We start from the raw sequence: 22091 nt of genomic DNA on the forward strand, positions 1-22091 counted from the left end.
TGTCATATATGTATAACTGTTCATATCTGTTCATGTACTTGTTCATGTTTGTTCGTACTTGTTCATACTTGTGATTGTGTTATATGCTTATTCAACTTAGTACAACACTAGGTTCCCCATAGCCTCCTATTGGGCTTCGTGCAAAGAATCTCCCTAGTTTAGGTTAGGACATAGAGTATGGTTTCCCGGTGAAATCGCTCTAAGAGCTCAAACCAGCTATACCATGCCTCCCCTTGGGCTTTGTACAAACGAGTGACCCTCCCATAGCCTCCTCTTGGGCTTACAATGCAAGGACCCTCGATTGTCCCTCCCATAGCCTCCTCTTGGGCTTACAATGCAAGGACCCTCGATTAGCCTCCTCTTGGGCTTTGTACAAGGACCCACGGGCTTCTTATAAGCATCCCCAATATCCAAAACAAATACCTTAGGAGATTAGATATTTTTCATCTCTATGATAGGAGTATCTCATCTATATCATCACAAACAATCAAACAATCAAACAATTAATCAATCAAACTGTTTTACCACCGTACTGGATGATTAATCAAAGTTTTTGTCACAAGGCTGACTTCATTGAAACTTTTGCCACAAGGCTGGCTGATTAATCAAAGTTTTTGTCACAAGGCTGACTTCATTGAAACTTTTGCCACAAGGCTGGTTAAACAACAAAAAACATCTTTCTCATTCTAAGCACCCTAAGTGGCATGGCCCCGGGCTTATATTGAAAAGATTTTCAAACAAAAATCAAACAGATGTATGTGATGATATAGATTAGATACATCGAACATTGAGATGACATTTGTCTCTTATCCTTTGCTTCCACTAGCATAAGTGGGAACTACGATTGCTCTGACTTTCTCAACATCCCTTTGAGAATACGTAGGCACAAGGTCGTATCCTTGGCGAGCAAAACTTCTCCCTCAAACCACTCAAACCTTAGCACCCGTAGACCCCGAGCTACAGATGCTCTGATTCCCTCTAAGGGATATGTATGCAGAGGATCGCGATGATCTTTGCGAGCATAATTAAACAAACACCTTAGGTCCCACCTATTTCACAAGAACCTCCACCATAACATAGAATGAAACAAACACAAAAAAAAAGCCTATAGAGAACTATAGATACGTTGGGTGCTAATACCTTCCCTTCGTATAACCAACCCTCTTACCCAAGATCTCTCCCCACTTTTAAGGTTATTGCAGCTTTTTTCCTTTTCCTCTTTTGGAAACAATAAAAAGTTTGGTCGGTACAAAAGAAAAATCATTTTTTTGAGCACTCGAGCCCAAAGAAGGCATCAGGTGTCTCATCCCGAAAAAAGACAACGATTTTTCGCCCGCGACAGAAAAATGGCGACTTCACTGGGGAAATCTTTTTATTGTTTCCAAAGAAAGGGTTAATTTTAATTTTTTGTGTTTGTTATTTCATTTTTATTACATGTTTGGTTCTACGATTCTGTTACATCTGTGGTTCTGTTACAAGTGATACATTATGGACAAATCCTAACCCGGATTAAGAACACGTAAGAATTAGGTGGAGGGTATAGTCATGTATGGCATACAAGGAGTTAGTCCTTAAAAAGTCAGCATGAGAATCCTTCCACTCAGTGGAGGTTCCTTGTTTGTAGTACATGTTTAGCAAGTTCAGTTGCGAAGACATTATTGCTTTCATTGAACTGTAGAAGCTGAGTTGGCTGTAGAACCCATAACCCATCCTGGCCTTATTAGGACGTGGTGCAGAAACGATCCAGGTGAAGACTTGGATAGTTGTCATGCGGAGAACCACACTCAGACGAGTTTTTCTTGAGAATATTTCTAGCTCACAAGTTCAGTTGTGCAAGCCGGTAATATCCGAAAGAAAAATGTAGACTCTGACGTATCAGTAGAACATGTTTTGCAGGTGATAAACCCTAGTACTATCCCATGTTTGGTTCTCTGACCTCATGCTCGTGACGCTGGACCTTTGAACCTATGTGTACTATGTTTGAATTACCATGTTTGTAGTACCATGTTTGCGTTACCATGTTTGAACTACCATGTTTGCTTTACCATGTTTGAATATGTGGCATCCACGCATCCATGCATTCATACATTCAAAAAAATCCATCTTTTCCCATAAAAGCATGATTTTTCCAAAAATTTTAGAGAATTTCCTTTGCAAACATTATAGGATTAAGTTATGGAGTGGGTAAAAAGGCATACCAAAAAGTACGATTTCAAAATGCCTAATGTGGAAAGGCTGAAAGAGTTAGCATCTTCTGTACAAGATCCTTCTGATTTTAGGAAAAGCCATGGAAAGCTTTTGCCTATCTTGAACACTCATGTTGATGAAGGACTTCTCAAAACTCTGGTTCAGTTCTATGATCCCGTCTACCGGTGTTTCACCTTTCCAGACTATCAGTTGGTACCAACCTTGGAAGAATATGCCGATCTTTTGGGTATTCCTGTGTCTGACAAGATACCTTTCAATGGTTTGGAAGCCATTCCTAAGTCACCAGTCATTGCAGCAAGTATCCACTTGAAGAAATCTGAAATAGAAAGTAATTGGACTACCAAAGGAAACTTTCCGGGTTTGACTTCGCAGTTTCTAATAAAGAAAGCCTTTGATTTCATCGAAACTGGTAGCATGATAGCTTTTGAAGCTGTATTAGCCTTGCTCATCTATGGGTTGGTTCTGTTTCCCAACGTCAACGACTTTGTTGATATCAATGCCATAAAGGTCTTTTTGAATGGAAATCCCGTTCCGACTCTGCTTGGTGACATGTATTTCTCTGTCCATCATAGGAATCACCAAGGTGGTGGAATTATTGTATGTTGTGCACCTCTTTTGTACAAATGGATTGTTTCACACTTACCTAAGTCCCCTACTTTCACGGAAAACCGAGAAGGCTTACGTTGGCCTCGAAGACTTATGTCTCTTACTAATAATGATATTCATTGGTATACCTTGGCTCGCTGTGGTACAGAAACCATTGATAGTTGTGGGGAGTTCGCCAACGTACCTCTCATTGGCACACAAGGAGGAATTAACTACAATCCGGTCCTAGCCCGACGACAACTCGGGTATGCAAATTCAGCTAAACCCATTGGTCTCGCAGTGGAATGCTACTTTTACCGAGAAGGGGAAGATCCTCAAAAGTTGAAGACAAGAATGTTAAGAGCTTGGTACGACGTCCGAAGAAAAGAAAAAGGTGGGGAAAGGAACTGCATTGCTACAAACGCCTATACTTGTTGGGTAAAGAAAAGAGCAATGGAGTTTCAAATGCCTTATGATTATGAAAAACCCATGTTCCCTGTGGTGTCTCAACTACCCAATGTTCCCATTAACACTGTGGAAGAGTATCAGGAGATTTTAGCCAAGATGAGGTTAGAAAAGGACTCTTGGGAAGAAAAGTTTCGTAAAACTGATGTGGAAAATAGAAAGTTGAAGAAAAGAGTGAAAGAACATGAAGAAACTCTCTATTATCAGGATGGATGGCTCATGAACAAAGATTAGAAGATCCGTCGGAAAGATGCCGCAATCAGAAGATACATCAAAGAAAGCAAGAAAAATCTTGAAGCCTCGACAAGCAACGCTCCGATGCCTGACAATTGGAAGAATGTTGTTGACAAGCTGAGAGCTGAAAAGGCCGAGTTGAAAGCTTACTATGGGAAAGAAATCATGAAGCTCAAGCTGCACAATGCATTTGGTTCTTCGTCTGATGAAGATGTTTAGGATTTGTTTAGCTTTTTTATTTATCATTTGCTTTTGTAAGGAGCTACGCTCCAATGTTGTAACATTTTCCCATTATTTCAATAAAAGATTTGTTTGTGTTCCAATGTTTGCAAGGAAATAATCTCTAAAATAATTGGAAAAATCATAAACTTCTTTTTGCATACATCATTCTTCATATCGAGTCTGTTGTATAGAGTCTCATCTTTTGGATCTTTCTCCATTAGATCGTCAAGCTGTCGCGTCTCAAAGTTTCTCGACCGCGCTCGCAATCAGATCACAGATACAATACTCGTTCAAGCAGAAGAAGAGTAATGGAACACTCTGAACAAGAGAATATTGAGCTCCGTGGTATAGTGACCACCCTTCAGGAAAAGTTGGAAAGTCTCACTACTCTGGTTGACTCCTTAATGGCCGCACAGAATCAGTCGCCGCCACCCAACAGTCAAGCAACAGTAACATCTGAAGTCACTACTCCAGTTTCTACAGTTGCATTCAGCATTCCATCTTTCTCCATGCCAGAAGGTTGGGGCCCGCCTTTCAGCTTTGGTACAGGTTTCCGCCATAATTTCTCTGGGGTTCAAACAGCTACAACTGAAGCGCCTGCTGCACAAGGTTCAGCATTTATTCCACATTCAGGGGTAACTTTTTCCCAAATCACTATGGCACTTTCTCAACCCACTATGACAGTTCCGACCCCTACGGTTCACACAGTTCCTTATGATGGCAATGAGATTTATCATGATCAAGGTGATAGCACAAATCAGCGTAATCTTGTGGAAGATCTCCAAGAACGGTTCAACAAGATTCAACTGGAAGTCAAAGCTATTCGTGGCAAAGATTTGTTTGGAAAGAATGCCCAGGAGCTATGTTTGGTTCCCAGTGTACAAATACCTGCTAAATTCAAGGTCCCTGACTTTGAGAAGTACAAAGGAAGTTCTTGTCCACAAAGCCATCTTGTGATGTATGCCAGAAAGATGTCTACTTATGCAGATAATCATCAGTTGCTCATCCATTACTTTCAAGACAGTTTGACTGGTGCCGCACTGAAGTGGTACACAGGTTTGGATAGCACCAATATTCGAACATTTAATGACCTAGGTGAGGCCTTTGTCCGACAATACAAGTATAACTCGGATATGGCTCCAGACAGAGATCAACTCCGATCCATGGCTCAGAAAGATCATGAAGCTTTCAAAGAATATGCCCAACGATGGAGAGAAACTGCTGCTCAGATTAATCCACCGTTAAAAGAAAAAGAGATGACAAAGATCTTCTTGAATACTCTCAGCCCGTTTTATTATGAACGCATGATTGCTAGTGCTCCAAGTAATTTCACCGAAATGGTAAACATGGGGATGCGTCTAGAAGAAGGAGTCCGAACCGGACGTCTAACTAAAGAAGGTGGATCTTCAAGCGGAACCAAAAAGTTCGGAGGTGGTTTCCAAAAGAAGAAAGAACAAAGTGTTGACATGGTATCCCAAGGAAAGCCAAGAGCAAATGTCAATCGTCAACGACAGATTGCTGCTGTCACACCAGTCGTTAATACAGCACCGAATCCGGGATATACTCCACAGTTTCAGCAACAACAGCCTCGACAACAGGCTCAGCAGTTGAACAATAATCAGAATCGTGTACAAAGAGCTCCACAGTTTGATCCGATTCCAATGACCTACACAGAGTTGTACCCTGCTTTGATTGAAAGAGGTCTTGTTCAAACTAAAGCACCACCACGAGTACCTGAGAAACTTCCATGGTGGTACAAAGCTGAGGTATCATGCCCTTATCATCAAGGAGCACCTGGCCATGATCTTGAGCATTGCATAGCCTTGAAATATGAAGTTCAGAGGTTGGTTAAATCTAATCTCCTCTCATTCAGAAATTTGAATCCAAATGTGCAAGCAAATCCACTGCCCAATCATGGAGGGCATGTTGTAAATATGGTGTATGGATGTCCTGGTCCGTACCGAGTCTATAATATCAATTACTCAAGAGCCGATTTGGTACAAATGCACGCCACTCTCTGTCGAGGGCCGAATTTTCGCCAGCATCACTACGATTCCTGTAGCATATGTTGTGTAGATCCTCACGGATGTTCGATTGTGAGAAGAGATCTCCAAGTTCTGTTGGATAATGGTACTCTTCAGATCTACAGAAATAGGGATGAAAATGAAGTTAACATGATAGGATGTTATCCGCATGAGCTTTTAGTCTCAGATATCAACTCGGAAATGCCTAAAGTTAACGTCATCGTTCCTCATTTCAACATGCCTGAGCGCATAGAAGTTACTTACAACAAGCCGAAGGTTCCTATTGCTCCTTTGATCATTTGTCTACCTGGACCTGTTCCTTATGACTCTGACAAGGCAGTTCCATACAACTATAATGCTACAATGATAAAGAATGGACAAGAAGTTCCTTTACCTACTCTTTCATCTGTCGTGAACATCGCTGATGTGAGTCGAGTAACAAGAAGTGGACGTGTGTATACTCCACTACCTCCAAAGCAGCCTGTTGTTCCTGCAACCGGACAAAATCCTGTCAATACATCAGTGGGAAATCCTGAGGAAACTCCTGTCAGTAATACAAACACTGATGTTGGTCAGTCCAGTGGAACCAATGTCAATCCAGATTTTGACGAAATTTTGAAGCTTATCAAAAGAAGGGAATACAAGATTGTGGATCAGCTTATGCAGACTCCTTCAAAAATCTCAATACTTTCATTGCTGTTGAATTCAGAAGCCCACAGGGAAGCCCTGATGAAGGTCTTGGATCAAGCTTTTGTAGACCATGATGTGACTGTTGATCACTTTGATGGGATAATAGCCAACTTAACAGCTTGTAACAATTTAAGCTTCTGTGATGAAGAACTCCCCGAGGAGGGTAAAAATCACAATCTTGCTTTGCACATTTCTATGAACTGTCAGTCGGACTCTTTGTCTAATGTACTGGTAGACACCAGATCTTCCTTGAATGTTATGCCAAAGACGACTCTTGCTCGCTTGTCTTACCAAGGAATGCCTATGAAGTTCAGTGGTGTAGTTGTCAAAGCATTTGATGGATCGCGAAAATCGGTTATTGGCGAAGTCAACCTTCCCATGACAATTGGTCCACATACATTTCAAATCACCTTCCAGGTCATGGACATTCAAGCTGCTTATAGCTGTCTGTTAGGACGACCATGGATCCATGAAGCAGGGGCAGTAACTTCTACACTCCATCAAAAGTTAAAGTTTGTAACAAATGGAAAATTGGTAACAATAAGTGGAGAACAAGCCTTGATGGTGAGCCATTTATCCAATTTCTCTTTCATCGGTGCTGATGATGTGGAAGGAACTCCGTTCCAAGGTCTCTCTTTAGAAGACGAATCTTCCAAAAAGAAAGCATCGATCTCTTCTTACAAAGAGGCAGTAAAAGTAGTGAAAGATGGAACTACCACTGGCTGGGGGCAAGTTGTGATCCCTACCAAGAATGAAACCAGAGCAGGTCTCGGATGTTCACCAACATTCTCAAACTGCACCAAGAAGGATGAAACCCTTCGTCCGATCAAAGAAACGTTCCATAGTGGAGGGTTCCTTAACCCAATTCCTCAAGAGGTTAATGTCCTTATCGAAGAATGCATTGAAGAAGGTCTACCTGATCCTGAAGAAGAATGGAAATGTTATCTCAATGACTCGGGATACATATCTCAGGAAGAACCATATCCTCCTTCAGAGAAAACAAATGCTAAAGAAATTCCGCCTATTCCTGCAGAGGTTTGGGACACCTTGGGACAACCAAGTGGAAAATTTGATTATATGGTGAAATACACTGCACCTGAAAGTTCAAAGATCGCGATTGAAGATATCCAACCAACTGGATGGGGACATCCCTTTGAATATAACAGTCAACCAGAAGAGGCTTATCAGCCCTGTCAATTTTCTCAGCAGCCTGAAATTACTGAAGATTTCGGCTTCAACGCACCTGCCAAGGTTTATAATCCTGAAGGTGGTTATTATCACATAAATGCCATTTTTGAAGATGAAGGGGAAGATGGTCCCGCAACTGACTCGGAAAGTGTCGCTGACAATGAGTCTCTTCATCCCGAAGACTGGGAAATACATCCTGAAAATTCTGAGGATTGTGACTCGTCTTATGCTCTTCAAGAAGTGGAAGAAGACCGTTTCAACTCTACAAAGAACAAGGTTGACAAACCAGGACCTTCAAATCCTGCTCGACCAGCGGTCAATGTCAAAACTGAAGATAATTCTGAGGAGAATTTTCCTGAATACATAATACACAGAGGAGTTCATTGCTACTGGAAAGCTGTCGACGTTCCGAATGTTGTTCGCCGCTCAAAGTAATCACCTCGCTGTTATTTTGACCTCCTGCCTTGCCCAAAGCAGAGAGATGTTTTATAGGGCTTTGCTTTTAAATGTTCCGCCCAAATAACTTTGTGTATAGGGGTTTGTTTTAAAAGTTTCCCTCTTTGTCCTGCCCAAGACAAATGAGTTTGTGTTTAGGGCTTTGTTTCAAAAATGAATCATAAATAAAGTGTCATTTTGAATTCCCTACATTATATGTTATATTTTTGCTTTTTTTTTTCTGGAAATGGTAATCCTAAAAAACCAATAAAAAACCAAAATAAAAAAAAAAACTTTTCAAAAAAAAATCTGCATACACTCCCGCATTCATAAATTTTCTGAAATAGATATAAATCACATGTGCAGATTTACTATTGATAAACCCATTGAATGCAATAACCCTATGCCCTCTCCCAACTTTGAGTTTCCTGTGTTCGAAGCCGAAGAAGAGGAAGAAGAAGAGATTCCGGACGAGATCTCCCGATTACTTAAGCACGAGGAAAGAGCCATTCTGCCTCACAAAGAGCCTTTAGAAAAGATCAACTTGGGTTCTGAAGAAGACAAAAAAGAAGTGACCATTGGATCGCTGCTTGATACTGATATCAAGAGTAAGTTGACAGACCTTCTCAAAGAATATGTTGACGTGTTTGCCTGGTCCTACCAAGACATGCTTGGGTTGGATACCAATATTGTTCAGCATTACTTGCCATTGAAGCCAGAATGTCCGCCAGTTAAGCAGAAATTGCGAAGGACTCACCCTGACATGGCTAACAAGATCAAAGTGGAAGTTCAGAAACAGCTCGACGCAGGTTTTCTTGTCACCTCTGAGTATCCTCAATGGTTGGCCAACATAGTGCCAGTTCCGAAGAAAGATGGCAAAGTCAGAATGTGTGTTGACTACCGTGACTTGAACAAGGCCAGTCCAAAAGATGACTTTCCATTACCGCATATCGACATGCTGGTTGATAACACCGCTAAGTTCAACGTCTTTTCCTTCATGGACGGGTTCTCCGGTTATAATCAGATTAAGATGGCTCCTGAAGATATGGAGAAGACATCTTTCATCACCCCATGGGGTACCTTTTGCTACAAAGTGATGCCATTTGGATTAAAAAATGCAGGCGCAACTTACCAAAGGGCAATGACTACTCTCTTTCATGACATGATGCATAAAGAAATTGAAGTCTATGTGGACGACATGATAGCCAAGTCCAGCACAGAAGAAGAACATATTGAATACCTTTTGAAGTTGTTTCAACGACTAAGGAAATATCAGCTTCGCTTGAATCCTAACAAATGTACTTTTGGGGTTAGATCTGGAAAACTCTTGGGTTTCATTGTCAGCCAAAGAGGTATCGAAGTAGATCCCGACAAAGTCAGAGCTATTCAAGAGATGCCTGCACCAAAAACTGAAAAGCAAGTAAGAGGATTTCTCGGACGATTGAACTACATCTCCAGATTTATCTCTCAAATGACTGCTACATGTGGGCCAATTTTCAAGCTTCTCCGCAAAGATCAAGGGGTTGTATGGACTGAAGATTGCCAGAAAGCGTTCGACAGTATCAAGGAGTACCTGTTAGAACCACCAATGTTGATTCCTCCAGTTGAAGGAAGACCACTAATCATGTACCTTACTGTGTTGGAAGAATCCATGGGTTGTATGCTTGGACAACAAGATGAAACCGGTAAGAAGGAGTATGCCATCTATTACCTGAGTAAGAAATTCACAGATTGTGAGTCTCGTTACTCCATGCTCGAAAAAACATGTTGTGCTTTGGCTTGGGCTTCAAAACGTCTCCGCCAGTACATGATCAACAATACTACTTGGTTAATCTCCAAAATGGATCCAATCAAGTATGTCTTTGAAAAGCCTGCATTAACAGGAAGGATTGCCCGATGGCAAATGCTGTTATCCGAATATGACATTGAATACCGTGCTCAAAAAGCGGTCAAAGGAAGCATTCTCGCCGATCACTTGGCGCATCAACCAATTAATGAATATCAATCTCTCAAGTTTGACTTTCCTGACGAAGATGTCATGTACTTGAAGATGAAAGATTGTGACGAACCATTACCTGAAGAAGGTCCTGATCCTGGATCAAGATGGGGCCTAATTTTTGATGGAGCACTAAACGCTTATGGCAATGGAATTGGGGCAATCATAATCACTCCCAAGGGTACTCATATCCCATTCTCCGCCAGACTGCTATTTGATTGTACCAACAACATCGCAGAATACGAAGCTTGTATCATGGGTCTCGAAGAAGCCATTGACTTAAGGATCAAGATCCTAGACATATATGGAGATTCAGCCCTCGTGATCAACCAAATCAAAGACAAATGGGAAACTTACCACCCTGGCTTGATTCCCTACAGAGATTATGCAAGACGTCTATTGACTTTCTTCAACAAGGTTGAATTGCATCATATACCTCGAGATCAGAATCGAATGGCAGACGCCTTGGCTACTCTATCTTCCATGTTCAAAGTCAATCATTGGAATGATATGCCTAAAGTCAGAATTACGCGCCTTGAAAGGCCCGCCTATGTGTTTGCAACCGAAGCAGTCATCGATGATAAACCATGGTTTCACGACATCAAACGCTTCCTTCAAACTCAAGAGTACCCGCTTGGGGCATCAAACAAAGATAAGAAAACTCTAAGGAGACTTTCTGGCAGTTTCTTCCTGAATGGAGATGTGCTATACAAAAGAAACTTCGACATGGTTTTGCTCAGATGCGTGGATAGACACGAAGCAGACATGTTAATGCATGAAGTGCATGAAGGGTCCTTTGGAACTCATTCAAACGGGCATGCAATGTCCAAAAAGATCTTAAGAGCAGGATACTATTGGTTGACAATGGAATCTGACTGTTATAAACACGTGAAGAGATGTCACAAGTGCCAGATCTACGCAGATAAGATCCATGTGCCACCGACTCTACTCAACGTTCTCTCATCTCCGTGGCCTTTTTCCATGTGGGGTATTGACATGATTGGAATGATCGAACCAAAAGCTTCAAACGGTCATCGTTTCATCTTGGTAGCTATTGATTACTTCACCAAATGGGTCGAAGCAGCATCTTACGCCAATGTTACAAGACAAGTGGTTGTGAGGTTTATCAAGAATAACATTATTTGCCGATATGGTATTCCCAGCAAGATCATTACTGACAATGGTTCAAACTTGAACAACAAGATGATGAAAGAATTGTGTGAGGAATTCAAGATTGAGCATCATAACTCTTCTCCTTACAGACCAAAAATGAACGGCGCCGTTGAAGCTGCCAACAAGAACATTAAGAAGATCGTCCAGAAAATGGTCGTCACTTACAAAGACTGGCACGAAATGCTGCCATTTGCTTTACATGGGTACCGTACTTCAGTGCGTACTTCAACAGGGGCAACTCCCTTTTCTCTAGTATACGGTATGGAAGCTGTGCTCCCCGTAGAAGTTGAAATCCCATCAATGAGAGTCCTCATGGAAACTAAGTTATCAGAGGCTGAATGGTGTCAAAGCAGATATGATCAGTTGAATTTAATCGAAGAAAAACGTATGACTGCTCTATGCCATGGACAATTATACCAAGCAAGGATGAAACAAGCCTTCAACAAAAAGGTTCGACCTCGTGAATTTCGAGAAGGCGACCTCGTGCTTAAAAAGATCTTGTCTTTTCAACCAGATTCTAGGGGCAAATGGTCTCCTAATTACGAAGGCCCGTATGTTGTTAAAAGAACATTTTCTGGCGGCGCCATGACTCTTGCAACCATGGATGGTGATGAACTTCCACATCCTGTGAATGCTGATGCAGTCAAGAAATACTTTTTCTAAAAAATACAAAAGAACAGCTCGGTAAGTCGAAAACCCGCAAAGGGCGACTTAGGCAAAAATGAGCGTCTCGGTGGACTGAAAACCCGAAAGGGCGGTCCAGGCAAAAATTAGAGACAATAAACAGAAAAAATTATCCTGGTAGATTGAAAACCTGAAAGGGCAATCTAGGCAAAAATTAGGGATTTATGACAAAGTAACTGCATCAGTCTGTACTTCGTCACCTGAGGAGTCTTTTTCATCAAAGGATCTTCAATCAAATCATTGCCAATCTGAAGCAACAAGCACAGTTGGAACTCAAAGTTGTTGGGGGGAATAGCGGTTATTGCTTTCAATGTAGCCTTTTCCGCATAATTACCATTTCCAACTTTTGTAAATACTCTATGGAATCACGCCGTTAGCTGATTGCCATCCTATTAAATAAATTTGAGCCTTGTGCCCATTTGTTTGCAATCTTTAATTTCTTTCAGCTTGCAAAATGACGCTTTAATTGTGTTATTCACTTTTGAAACAAAAAGAAAAATAAGTTTTAAATGAATTTACCTCATTTTTCTTTTTTCAAAATAAAAGCGAAACTTTCCTTTGAGTTGTGAACAACGGAAGGAACGTCAGCAGTCTCCGTAGGATGAACAAAAGGATTCTCCTTGAAAATTGTTAAGACAACGGTATTCTGATCCCAGAAAGAATTTCTGAAACAATTACCCCTCGAGGTAAAGAAGCTCTTCTATCCCTAGTGAAGAAGCTCTCCTATCCTCAGTGTCGAAGATTTTCCATCTTCAGTAAAGAAGATTCTTCCATCTCAGTGTGAAAATTGCTCATCTTCCCCAGAGAGGTTTAAAGCACACAGCATCATTCATCACCTGTGTTATCTACACCGTGTTGAAGAACATTTACCAAGTATCTGGTTGTATTGCGACGTCGGTCCTTCTCCAGTATATACTCCTCTATCTGTCAGTATTGTCAGTATGCATGCTACATTCATGACATTCATCATTCATACATATTTGCATCATTTATGCATTCTTGCATTTTTCAATACTTACTTGTTTAGGATATATTTATCCTCAAAAAGAAAAAAGAAGGAAAAAAGGAAAAAAGAAGAAAGAAAAAGAGGAAAAAGAAACAGATATGGGCGTGTCATCTCTCCAAATAGGTTGTCACCCATAAGCAGAAAGAACATCTTCTTTCTCCAGTTCCCCACTGAGATCATTCCTCGTGGAAGAAGGTTGCTTTAGTTTTCTCCTCTCAAAACAAAGGAGAAAATCCCCAGTTGAGTTCATTCCTCATTGGGTACAAAGTCTTGTTTGACTGTCTCTTTCCAATTCATTCTTGGATAGAACCCTGTCTTTACCAAAGATTCAAATTCCGATTCCTCAAACAGAGTCGTGAAAAACAGACAATAAGCAATAGCCTCATCATCTGAGCAGCTTATTTATCTTTCAAAAGATTATCCTCTCTAGGAAATCAATCATGAAGACCATTTGACAACCAGGGCCTTATTACTATTCACAAGGCTGAATATCCAGTAATTTCCCTAGCAAAGTCTCCAGAATCATTTTATCACTCGGCTGATAATTGATCATGTCTTCAGAACCACTATCACGAGGCTGGTAGTCGGAAACCTTTTGTTCTGGTTATATTATCTAACATGTCTATCACAAGGCTGATAGTCGGTAATATTAACCAAACCTTTGAAACTATTTTCTACCTTGTCAAGTCTATCACAATGCTGGTAGTCGGTAATATAGTTTCATACCTTTCACCTTCGCATTATTAACAAGTCTATCCCTGTGCAGATAGTCGGTAATGTCGATAGGTAAGCTTTTCCTACAAAGCTATCATTCCCCGGTGAAGCATACACTTGCTTTCCCGAAAGGAGAAAAACGGATTCTCTTCCTAAAAAGGATTGAGACATCCTTCCCAATCTCTTGTCCTCAGTGGAGTCAGTTCTTGATATCCCTCGGTAAAGATATCCTTGCATCATTCGCAATTTTGGTATCTTAGGTCCAAAATTTGCGTCTTCTGATATTTAAGTCTCTTCCACCCTATCAAAACGAAGATTTTCAATCTTCATGTCTCAGGTTGAAGAAACTTAAATAGGGGCATCTGTCATACCCCAATTTTTGACCTAAGATACCACCTCATATCATAGCATATGCATCATTTGCATCTCTAACAAATTGCATAGCTTGTGTTTGCTACTTGTGACTCAGCAGGGTTTAATCAAGAAATCACTCATCAGTACAAGCAACAATCAATTAGGGTTTTATTCTCCCTTCATCTCAAATGAATCATCTTCATCAACAATCAACATTTGGTCCTTGGAGATTCATTTCAACAAGCTCAAAGGCTCTGAACCAACCAGATTCGGATTTTGACTGAAGATAGCATACTCCTGACTTTTGCTCAGGATTTGACCTAATGACTTGGGACATGACCTCAAGACCCCAAGTGCATCATTTTGACCTAATCCATTGGCTCAGAACATCTCCTACACAAGGATTGATCAACAGTGAAATTTCAAATCATCAGATTGGGGTTTTGAACTATCAGGGACTAAAATCAGGGATCACATTTGGGAAACCCTAAAAATCCCCAGGAAGTCAATCAAAGGTTTCAATCATCTTAAAATAATCCCTATGACAATATCCAATGGGAATTACATCTCAATTCAAGATCCACAGTCATCAATTTCATCAGGTCGACAATTAGGGTTTTTGACCTAATTCACTGAATAACTGACTTTTTAATCAGGACATGGTGCCACAACTCAAACCATGGCTCAATATCCTCTAATGCTTCAATGTGATCCATTCATACCATTCATTTGGTGAGGATAGCCTGTTTCATTTGAAATCTCCAGAAACGCGATTCGTCTGAAAAAGTCAACTGTACAAGAACACCTTTGACTTTTGGGAATTTTGGTCAACCATGACTTTTGAAGTTTTGAATTATCAATATATGATATATAAAGTCATTTGATCAAGAAAAATCAAGAAAATCAATCAAGAATCAAAAGTCAAAAGTTTGACTTTCCATACTTAGAAAAATTCTAAGTGTTTTTCAATGGTTTTTTCCAAACTTTGGAAGGGAATTTCTCAAAATTTCACCTACAAACTGAAAAAAACTTCCAACATGAAAGTTGTAGATTTTGATCCAATAAACAACTTTGTAACATATAATTTGTTTCCATAAGATCAACCATTTAAGAGATATAGTGCTTCAAAGTTGGCATCTTTGGAAAGTTTCACTTAAAACTTCATTTTCTTCAAAGTTCATGGATCTTTTTCACCCATTTCCTTAAAGGTCTTGAGGAAACTTCCAACTAGGGTTTTGAAGTACACAACATGAGCTTTCCAAAATGTCCAAGAGCATGAAAAAACATGGAGTGTAGCTATGGTTTTGAATTTTGCCATTAGTGACCATTATGCATGAAACTACAAGCCATTTTTACCAAAGTTATGCACTATTCTACCAAATGATCCAATTGATGACACATAGAGGCAATAATTGAAAGATATTTCTGGTTTGAGATCAGAATGGAAAGAGATAAGAAGCTTAGAGAAATAACCATGGTTTAGTTACTTTTAACCATATGCATTAAATGTGAAAGATTCCTTTCTATCCCTTAAGCCAAATCATCAAACTTTGAAGCAAGTTGCAAAGCTCTGAGTTCAGAAAGTTTGGCCTATAAATAGAGGTCATTACTTCATTGCAAATCACACCAAAACCTCACAAAAGATAGGTTTTCTCTTTCTTTCTTGAATTGCAAGTTTTAAGTTTCAAAGTGAGGAAGAAATCCCAACCTCCAAACCCTTGAAGTTCTGGCCAAAGTAATGATTCTAACATCTCATAAACATCATACATGATGTGTTTGAATCATTCACACACCTCAAATCATCCCAAAACTCAGAATCATCATCTCACCTCCAAATATGCATAACACTAGCCTTATCATGCCAAAATCCATACCAAGCAAATTCTGTCCAAACTAACCTTCCAAACATCATCCATATACTTCATATGAACTGTTCCAACCATCATACATGATCTGAAACACCAAAATCACTAAGCTTGATCCTCACTTGAACCATACTGCAGATCGAGTACCATGGATTGATCAAGAGGTTTTCAAATTGTTCCAGGCATCCAAACATGTTCCATAAGGTCCACTGAAGGTGTTCAGATCAAGAAACAACAACTGGAACTCCTCATTTGCAGAGTTCGATTCTCACTTTTGCCGTTTTTGAAGGTAAGCTACTTGAACTTCAAACTCTATGAATCATGCATCATGAATGAAATATGAACATACCATCTCATTTCTGCACACATGAGGATCATTAACCCTCAATCAATTGCTATTTATCTTGCACACACACGATTTCAGATTGAAACTCAGAATTAGGGTTCTTCGTGTTCATCAGAAAATTGATAGCCTTAGGGTTAAAATAAATGCAATTAAATGATACCATTGTGTTCCTTATGAAAAATCGAGCAAGTTAGGCTATTCACTTGATCCAAACAATTCAGTTTTCAGAATTTTCAAATTCAATTTGGGGGTTGTGTTCTTGGCGCCAAATTTTGAAACTGAACTCAGGAACTTGATTTAAAATACATTCAATTCATTACAAGAGATTAACAGACCACGCGCGTGGTCTGGTTGGTTAAGTTTTTGAGTTGTGAGAGAGGGGGCGCGAGTTCAACACTCATGGGGGCCAAAACATTTTTTTATCACTATTTTTCTCTCAATTTTTTACACAACTTTAATTAATTCATTGATCAATCAAATTAACTCATTTTTACTTCATTTTTTACACACTTCTTATTTGATATACATATTTTGACAATATCAAAAAAAATCATAAAAAAGGATTTATTTAATATGCTTTTAATTAGGTTTAAAATGATACATTTTTAAGTGTTTTTAAATACTTTAAATATTGTTTTTTCATTTAATTTTTAACCTAATCACTTGTAAATATTTTTTGTGATCAAACCCTAATCATTTAGGTCTTAATTAAGCATTAAAACTTGTTTAACTTAATTAAGTTGACTTTTGTCAAAATTCAAATCGTTTTAAGACGAGTGATCACGATTCTTTTTCAAAACGATAAACCACTTCTTTTTGATTAAATCCTTTTGACTAATCAATCAATTTTCAAAATGAAGTGGGGCCTCTCGAATATTAGAGAGTGTAAGTCCCATTTCTTTTCTTTTTGTACAGTTTTCAAAACAATAAAACTTCTTCAAAAACAAAATCTTTTCAAAACAATTTTCAAATCATTTTCAAAACAACAAAACTTCAAAACTTTTCAAAAATATACCACGGGCCTCCATGTAGGTATAAGTCCCAAGCCCCTTTTGTACATACCCATTCCAGTACATGAAATTAGGTATTTCATTGTACGCCTTTTGTACATATCTCAATCTGTTTTTTAACTTTGAATAACAAACCAAAAATGAAGGTTTCTTTAAATCTTCCCAAAAATATACCATGGGCCTCCATGTAGGTATAAGTCCCGAGCCCTTTTGTGAATACCTGTTTACATAGCTTTGAATAAATTCAAGTGGACCTCTCCCCGAGTATGAGTCCCGAGCCCTGTGTATACAAATGGATCATGCTTACAGGTATATTTCCTTCATAAACTCCATTATATACACACACTTTGTCATATATGTATAACTGTTCATATCTGTTCATGTACTTGTTCATGTTTGTTCGTACTTGTTCATACTTGTGATTGTGTTATATGCTTATTCAACTTAGTACAACACTAGGTTCCCCATAGCCTCCTATTGGGCTTCGTGCAAAGAATCTCCCTAGTTTAGGTTAGGACATAGAGTATGGTTTCCCGGTGAAATCGCTCTAAGAGCTCAAACCAGCTATACCATGCCTCCCCTTGGGCTTTGTACAAACGAGTGACCCTCCCATAGCCTCCTCTTGGGCTTACAATGCAAGGACCCTCGATTGTCCCTCCCATAGCCTCCTCTTGGGCTTACAATGCAAGGACCCTCGATTAGCCTCCTCTTGGGCTTCGTACAAGGACCCACGGGCTTCTTATAAGCATCCCCAATATCCAAAACAAATACCCTAGGAGATTAGACATTTTTCATCTCTATGATAGGAGTATCTCATCTATATCATCACAAACAATCAAACAATCAAACAATTAATCAATCAAACTGTTTTACCACCGTACTGGATGATTAATCAAAGTTTTTGTCACAAGGCTGACTTCATTGAAACTTTTGCCACAAGGCTGGCTGATTAATCAAAGTTTTTGTCACAAGGCTGACTTCATTGAAACTTTTGCCACAAGGCTGGTTAAACAACAAAAAACATCTTTCTCATTCTAAGCACCCTAAGTGGCATGGCCCCGGGCTTATAATGAAAAAATTTTCAAACAAAAATCAAACAGATGTATGTGATGATATAGATTAGATACATCGAACATTGAGATGACATTTGTCTCTTATCCTTTGCTTCCACTAGCATAAGTGGGAACTACGATTGCTCTGACTTTCTCAACATCCCTTTGAGAATACGTAGGCACAAGGTCGTATCCTTGGCGAGCAAAACTTCTCCCTCAAACCACTCAAACCTTAGCACCCGTAGACCCCGAGCTACAAATGCTCTGATTCCCTCTAAGGGATATGTATGCAGAGGATCGTGATGATCTTTGCGAGCATAATCAAACAAACACCTTAGGTCCCACCTATTTCACAAGAACCTCCACCATAACATAGAATGAAACAAACACAAAAAAAAAAGCCTATAGAGAACTATAGATACGTTGGGTGCTAATACCTTCCCTTCGTATAACCAACCCTCTTACCCAAGATCTCTCCCCACTTTTAAGGTTATTGCAGCTTTTTTCCTTTTCCTCTTTTGGAAACAATAAAAAGTTTGGTCGGTACAAAAGAAAAATCATTTTTTTGAGCACTCGAGCCCAAAGAAGGCATCAGGTGTCTCATCCCGAAAAAAGACAACGATTTTTCGCCCGCGACAGTATGCTAAAAACATTGTCAAAAAGTTTGGAATGGAGAATGCTACTCACAAAAGAACACCAGCTCTTACTCACTTAAAATTGTCCAAAGATGAAAAGGGAACCAGTGTTGATCAAAGTTTATACAGAAGCATGATAGGAAGCCTGCTGTATCTCACAGCCAGTAGACCTGATATTGCTTTTGCTGTTGGGGTGTGTGCTAGGTATCAAGCAGATCCAAAGATCAGTCATATCAACCAAGTCAAGAGGATCCTGAAATATGTGAATGGTACTTGTGAGTATGGAATGCTCTATTCTCATGGGTGTGAACCTATTCTCACTGGATATTGTGATGCAGATTGGGCTGGAAGTGCTGATGACAGAAAAAGTACTTCAGGAGGATGTTTCTTCTTGGGGAATAATCTTATTTCATGGTTCAGCAAGAAACAAAACTGTGTGTCTTTATCCACTGCAGAGGCAGAATACATTGCAGCAGGAAGTAGTTGCTCTCAGCTTGTTTGGATGAAACAAATGTTAACAGAATACAATGTCACACAAGATGTCATGACATTATATTGTGACAACTTAAGTGCCATTAACATTTCAAAGAATCCCATTCAGCATAGCAGGACCAAGCACATTGATATTAGACACCACTACATTAGAGATCTTGTTGAGGATAAAATAATTGCCTTGGAACATGTTGCTACAAATCTTCAACTGGCTGACATTTTCACAAAAGCCTTGGATGCAAATCAATTTGAAAATCTAAGAAGTAAACTAGGCATTTGTCTTTGTGAAGGATTATAGCAATTAATCGGGTGTGGGGCCATCATTATTTCTCTCTCCAAATATTTGCTATCATTACACATTAAAGTGTATTTTCCCCCCCTTTTACAATTTGCCCAAACGGTTTCCATTCCCCCAAAACCTATCCTCAACACTCACGCTACCACTCTGTGTCTCTGCATTCACAAATCTTTACCCAGCATTCCATTTTCTCTCACCATGTCTCAGAGTTCTCCCTCAAAGAAATCGTCTCCTTCCTCTGAAACAGCATCAGGATCTAGGGCACCAAATGTGGTGAGTGATCAAGATATTGTGCTAAATGTTGTGCCATTGAACTCTGTTCCTGCAACCGATTTTGTTCGTAGTCTACCAAGAAAGATGCATGCAAGAAAATCAACTGGTGGATCTGTACCAGAAACCTTTTCTGTTCAAGGTAGAGAGGGCTCTGCTTATGTTCACAATGCGATCGCTGGTATTGTCACAAGAATCTTAAATGAAGGGCACAAGGTTGATGGAATATCTGTTCCTCTAGCCCAAATTTCTGCCTCTGAGAACAGCAACGGTGATCAAGGTGGTCAAGATGATGATAGCAAAGATCAGGGTGATGTTGAGACACCTGTTGATAACAATGATGAGAAGACCCCCGGTGCCAAAGATGTTGAGACATCTGAAGCTATCAATGTTGAAACATCTGGTACTAAAGATGCTGAGATTGTTGAACCTGAGAAAGCTGAAGAGGTTCGTGCTGCTCCTTCTAAAGAAACCCTTAATGAAGGGCCTACTGTGCATGATGTGGTGAATCTGGATGATCTGGATGATTCTATTGAAATTGCTGATGATGAGCTCATCTCTAGCATCTCTCATAGAGTCAAGACTCGTAAGGGCAAACAGGTGTGTGATCAAGATCTCTCCAAACCTCAAGTTACTCCTCAAAAGAAGGTCACTATAAAGAAGATCAAGAAGGTCCCTGCTGAACCTTCAAACACTGGAAGCAAGAGTGCTGTGAAGAAGAGGAAGGAAAGATGTGTTTCTGTCCCTGAAGAAGATGTCTTAAGTGATGTCCCTGACATCCCATCAAAGAAGAAGATTGCTGTCACAAAATCCTCCACAAAGGTTCGTGATGTTCCCCTGGACAACATTTACTTGCACTATGCTTCAAATGCCATCCAGTGGAAGTTTGTTTATCAAAGAAGGCTGGCTTTAGAAAGAGAATTAGCAAATGATGCTCTGGAATGTCAAGAGGTCATGAAGCTCATCAAGTCTGCAGGTTTGATTAAAACTGTCACTAACTTTTCAAAGTGCTATGAAATGCTTGTGAAGGAATTTATTGTGAATTTGTCTAAAGATTGTGGTGATGGAAGAACTGATGATTTTCATAAGGTGTATGTTAGAAGAAAGTGTATAGATTTTTCCCCCGCTGTTATCAACTTATATCTAGGTAGAGATGCTGAGGCTCAACCTGAGCTTGAATTGACTGATAATGAGGTGTGCAAAGTAATCACTGGTGGTAAGGTTAAGAAGTGGCCCATAAAGAGCAAACTGTCTGCTAGTTCTCTTAATGTCAGGTATGCATTGCTACACAAAATTGGTGCTGCTAACTGGGTGCCTACCAATCACACTTCTACCATTGCTGTTGGCCTAGGAAGATTCATATATGCTGTGGGAACCAAGACAAAATTTGACTATGGGACTTACATATTTGATCAAACTATGAGGCATGTTGGTACCTCTGCTACCAAGCTTCCCATTGCTTTCCCATCTCTGATGTGTGGGATAATCCTCAAGCAACACCCTGGAATTCTGAAAAGTAAAGATTCTGTATGTAAGAGGGAGAGTGCTTTGTCTTTTCACTACAAGCTGCTTCAGAGGTCTGATGACATGACATCTGCTGGGACATCACAACCCAGTAAGTTTGTAAACAAAGCCCTTCTTATTGCTGAGCTGAAAGAGACTTGTCAGGAGTTGGACAACAGGAAGATGAAACTTGAAAAGCTCATCCAAATTCTTGAGCAGTCTACAGATGATGACCTTGCTGGTAAGAGGGATGGTGACAATATGGATGAAGACAAAGGTGCTGAGGAAGAGGCTGAGGATGCTGAGGCTGAGGGTGCTGATAGTGGGAGTAGTGATGCTGCTGAAGAGACTAGTAGCTCAAGCGATGACAATTCTGGTGGCTCTAGTGATGAAGACAGTGATGGGTCTGATGATTAGCTCTGATTCTGTTTGTGTTTGGCTCCTTTTGTGGCTAAAAAGGGGGAGTAATGGTTGTGTTGGTGTTTTTTTTGGTGTTTTGTTGGTTATCTTGTTGGTTGATGGACATGGTTGTTTGTTGTTTTCTTTATTTTGGTTGTTTCCTGGTTCTCCCTGACAATGACAAGTGGTTTCTGTAACAGTTGATTAAATTTCTGTGTTCTGGATTTCTGGTGATTAAATCAA

General features: G+C 39.8%; 1 protein-coding gene across 1 annotated transcript; it reads left to right on the top strand.

Moving 5' to 3' along the window:
* The first annotated feature begins 19874 nt into the window (after nucleotides 1-19874).
* LOC131638679 (uncharacterized) lies at nucleotides 19875-21866 on the top strand. The gene is made up of 3 exons (XM_058909238.1): nucleotides 19875-20301; nucleotides 20359-20702; nucleotides 20976-21866. The coding sequence occupies exons 1-3, from the start codon at nucleotides 19875-19877 to the stop codon at nucleotides 21864-21866; spliced, it is 1662 nt and encodes a 553-aa protein (XP_058765221.1).
* The last annotated feature ends 225 nt before the right edge of the window (nucleotides 21867-22091 follow it).

This window comes from Vicia villosa, unplaced genomic scaffold (genome assembly GCF_029867415.1).
Source record: "Vicia villosa cultivar HV-30 ecotype Madison, WI unplaced genomic scaffold, Vvil1.0 ctg.002370F_1_1, whole genome shotgun sequence".
In the NCBI taxonomy this organism is placed as follows: Eukaryota; Viridiplantae; Streptophyta; class Magnoliopsida; order Fabales; family Fabaceae; genus Vicia; species Vicia villosa.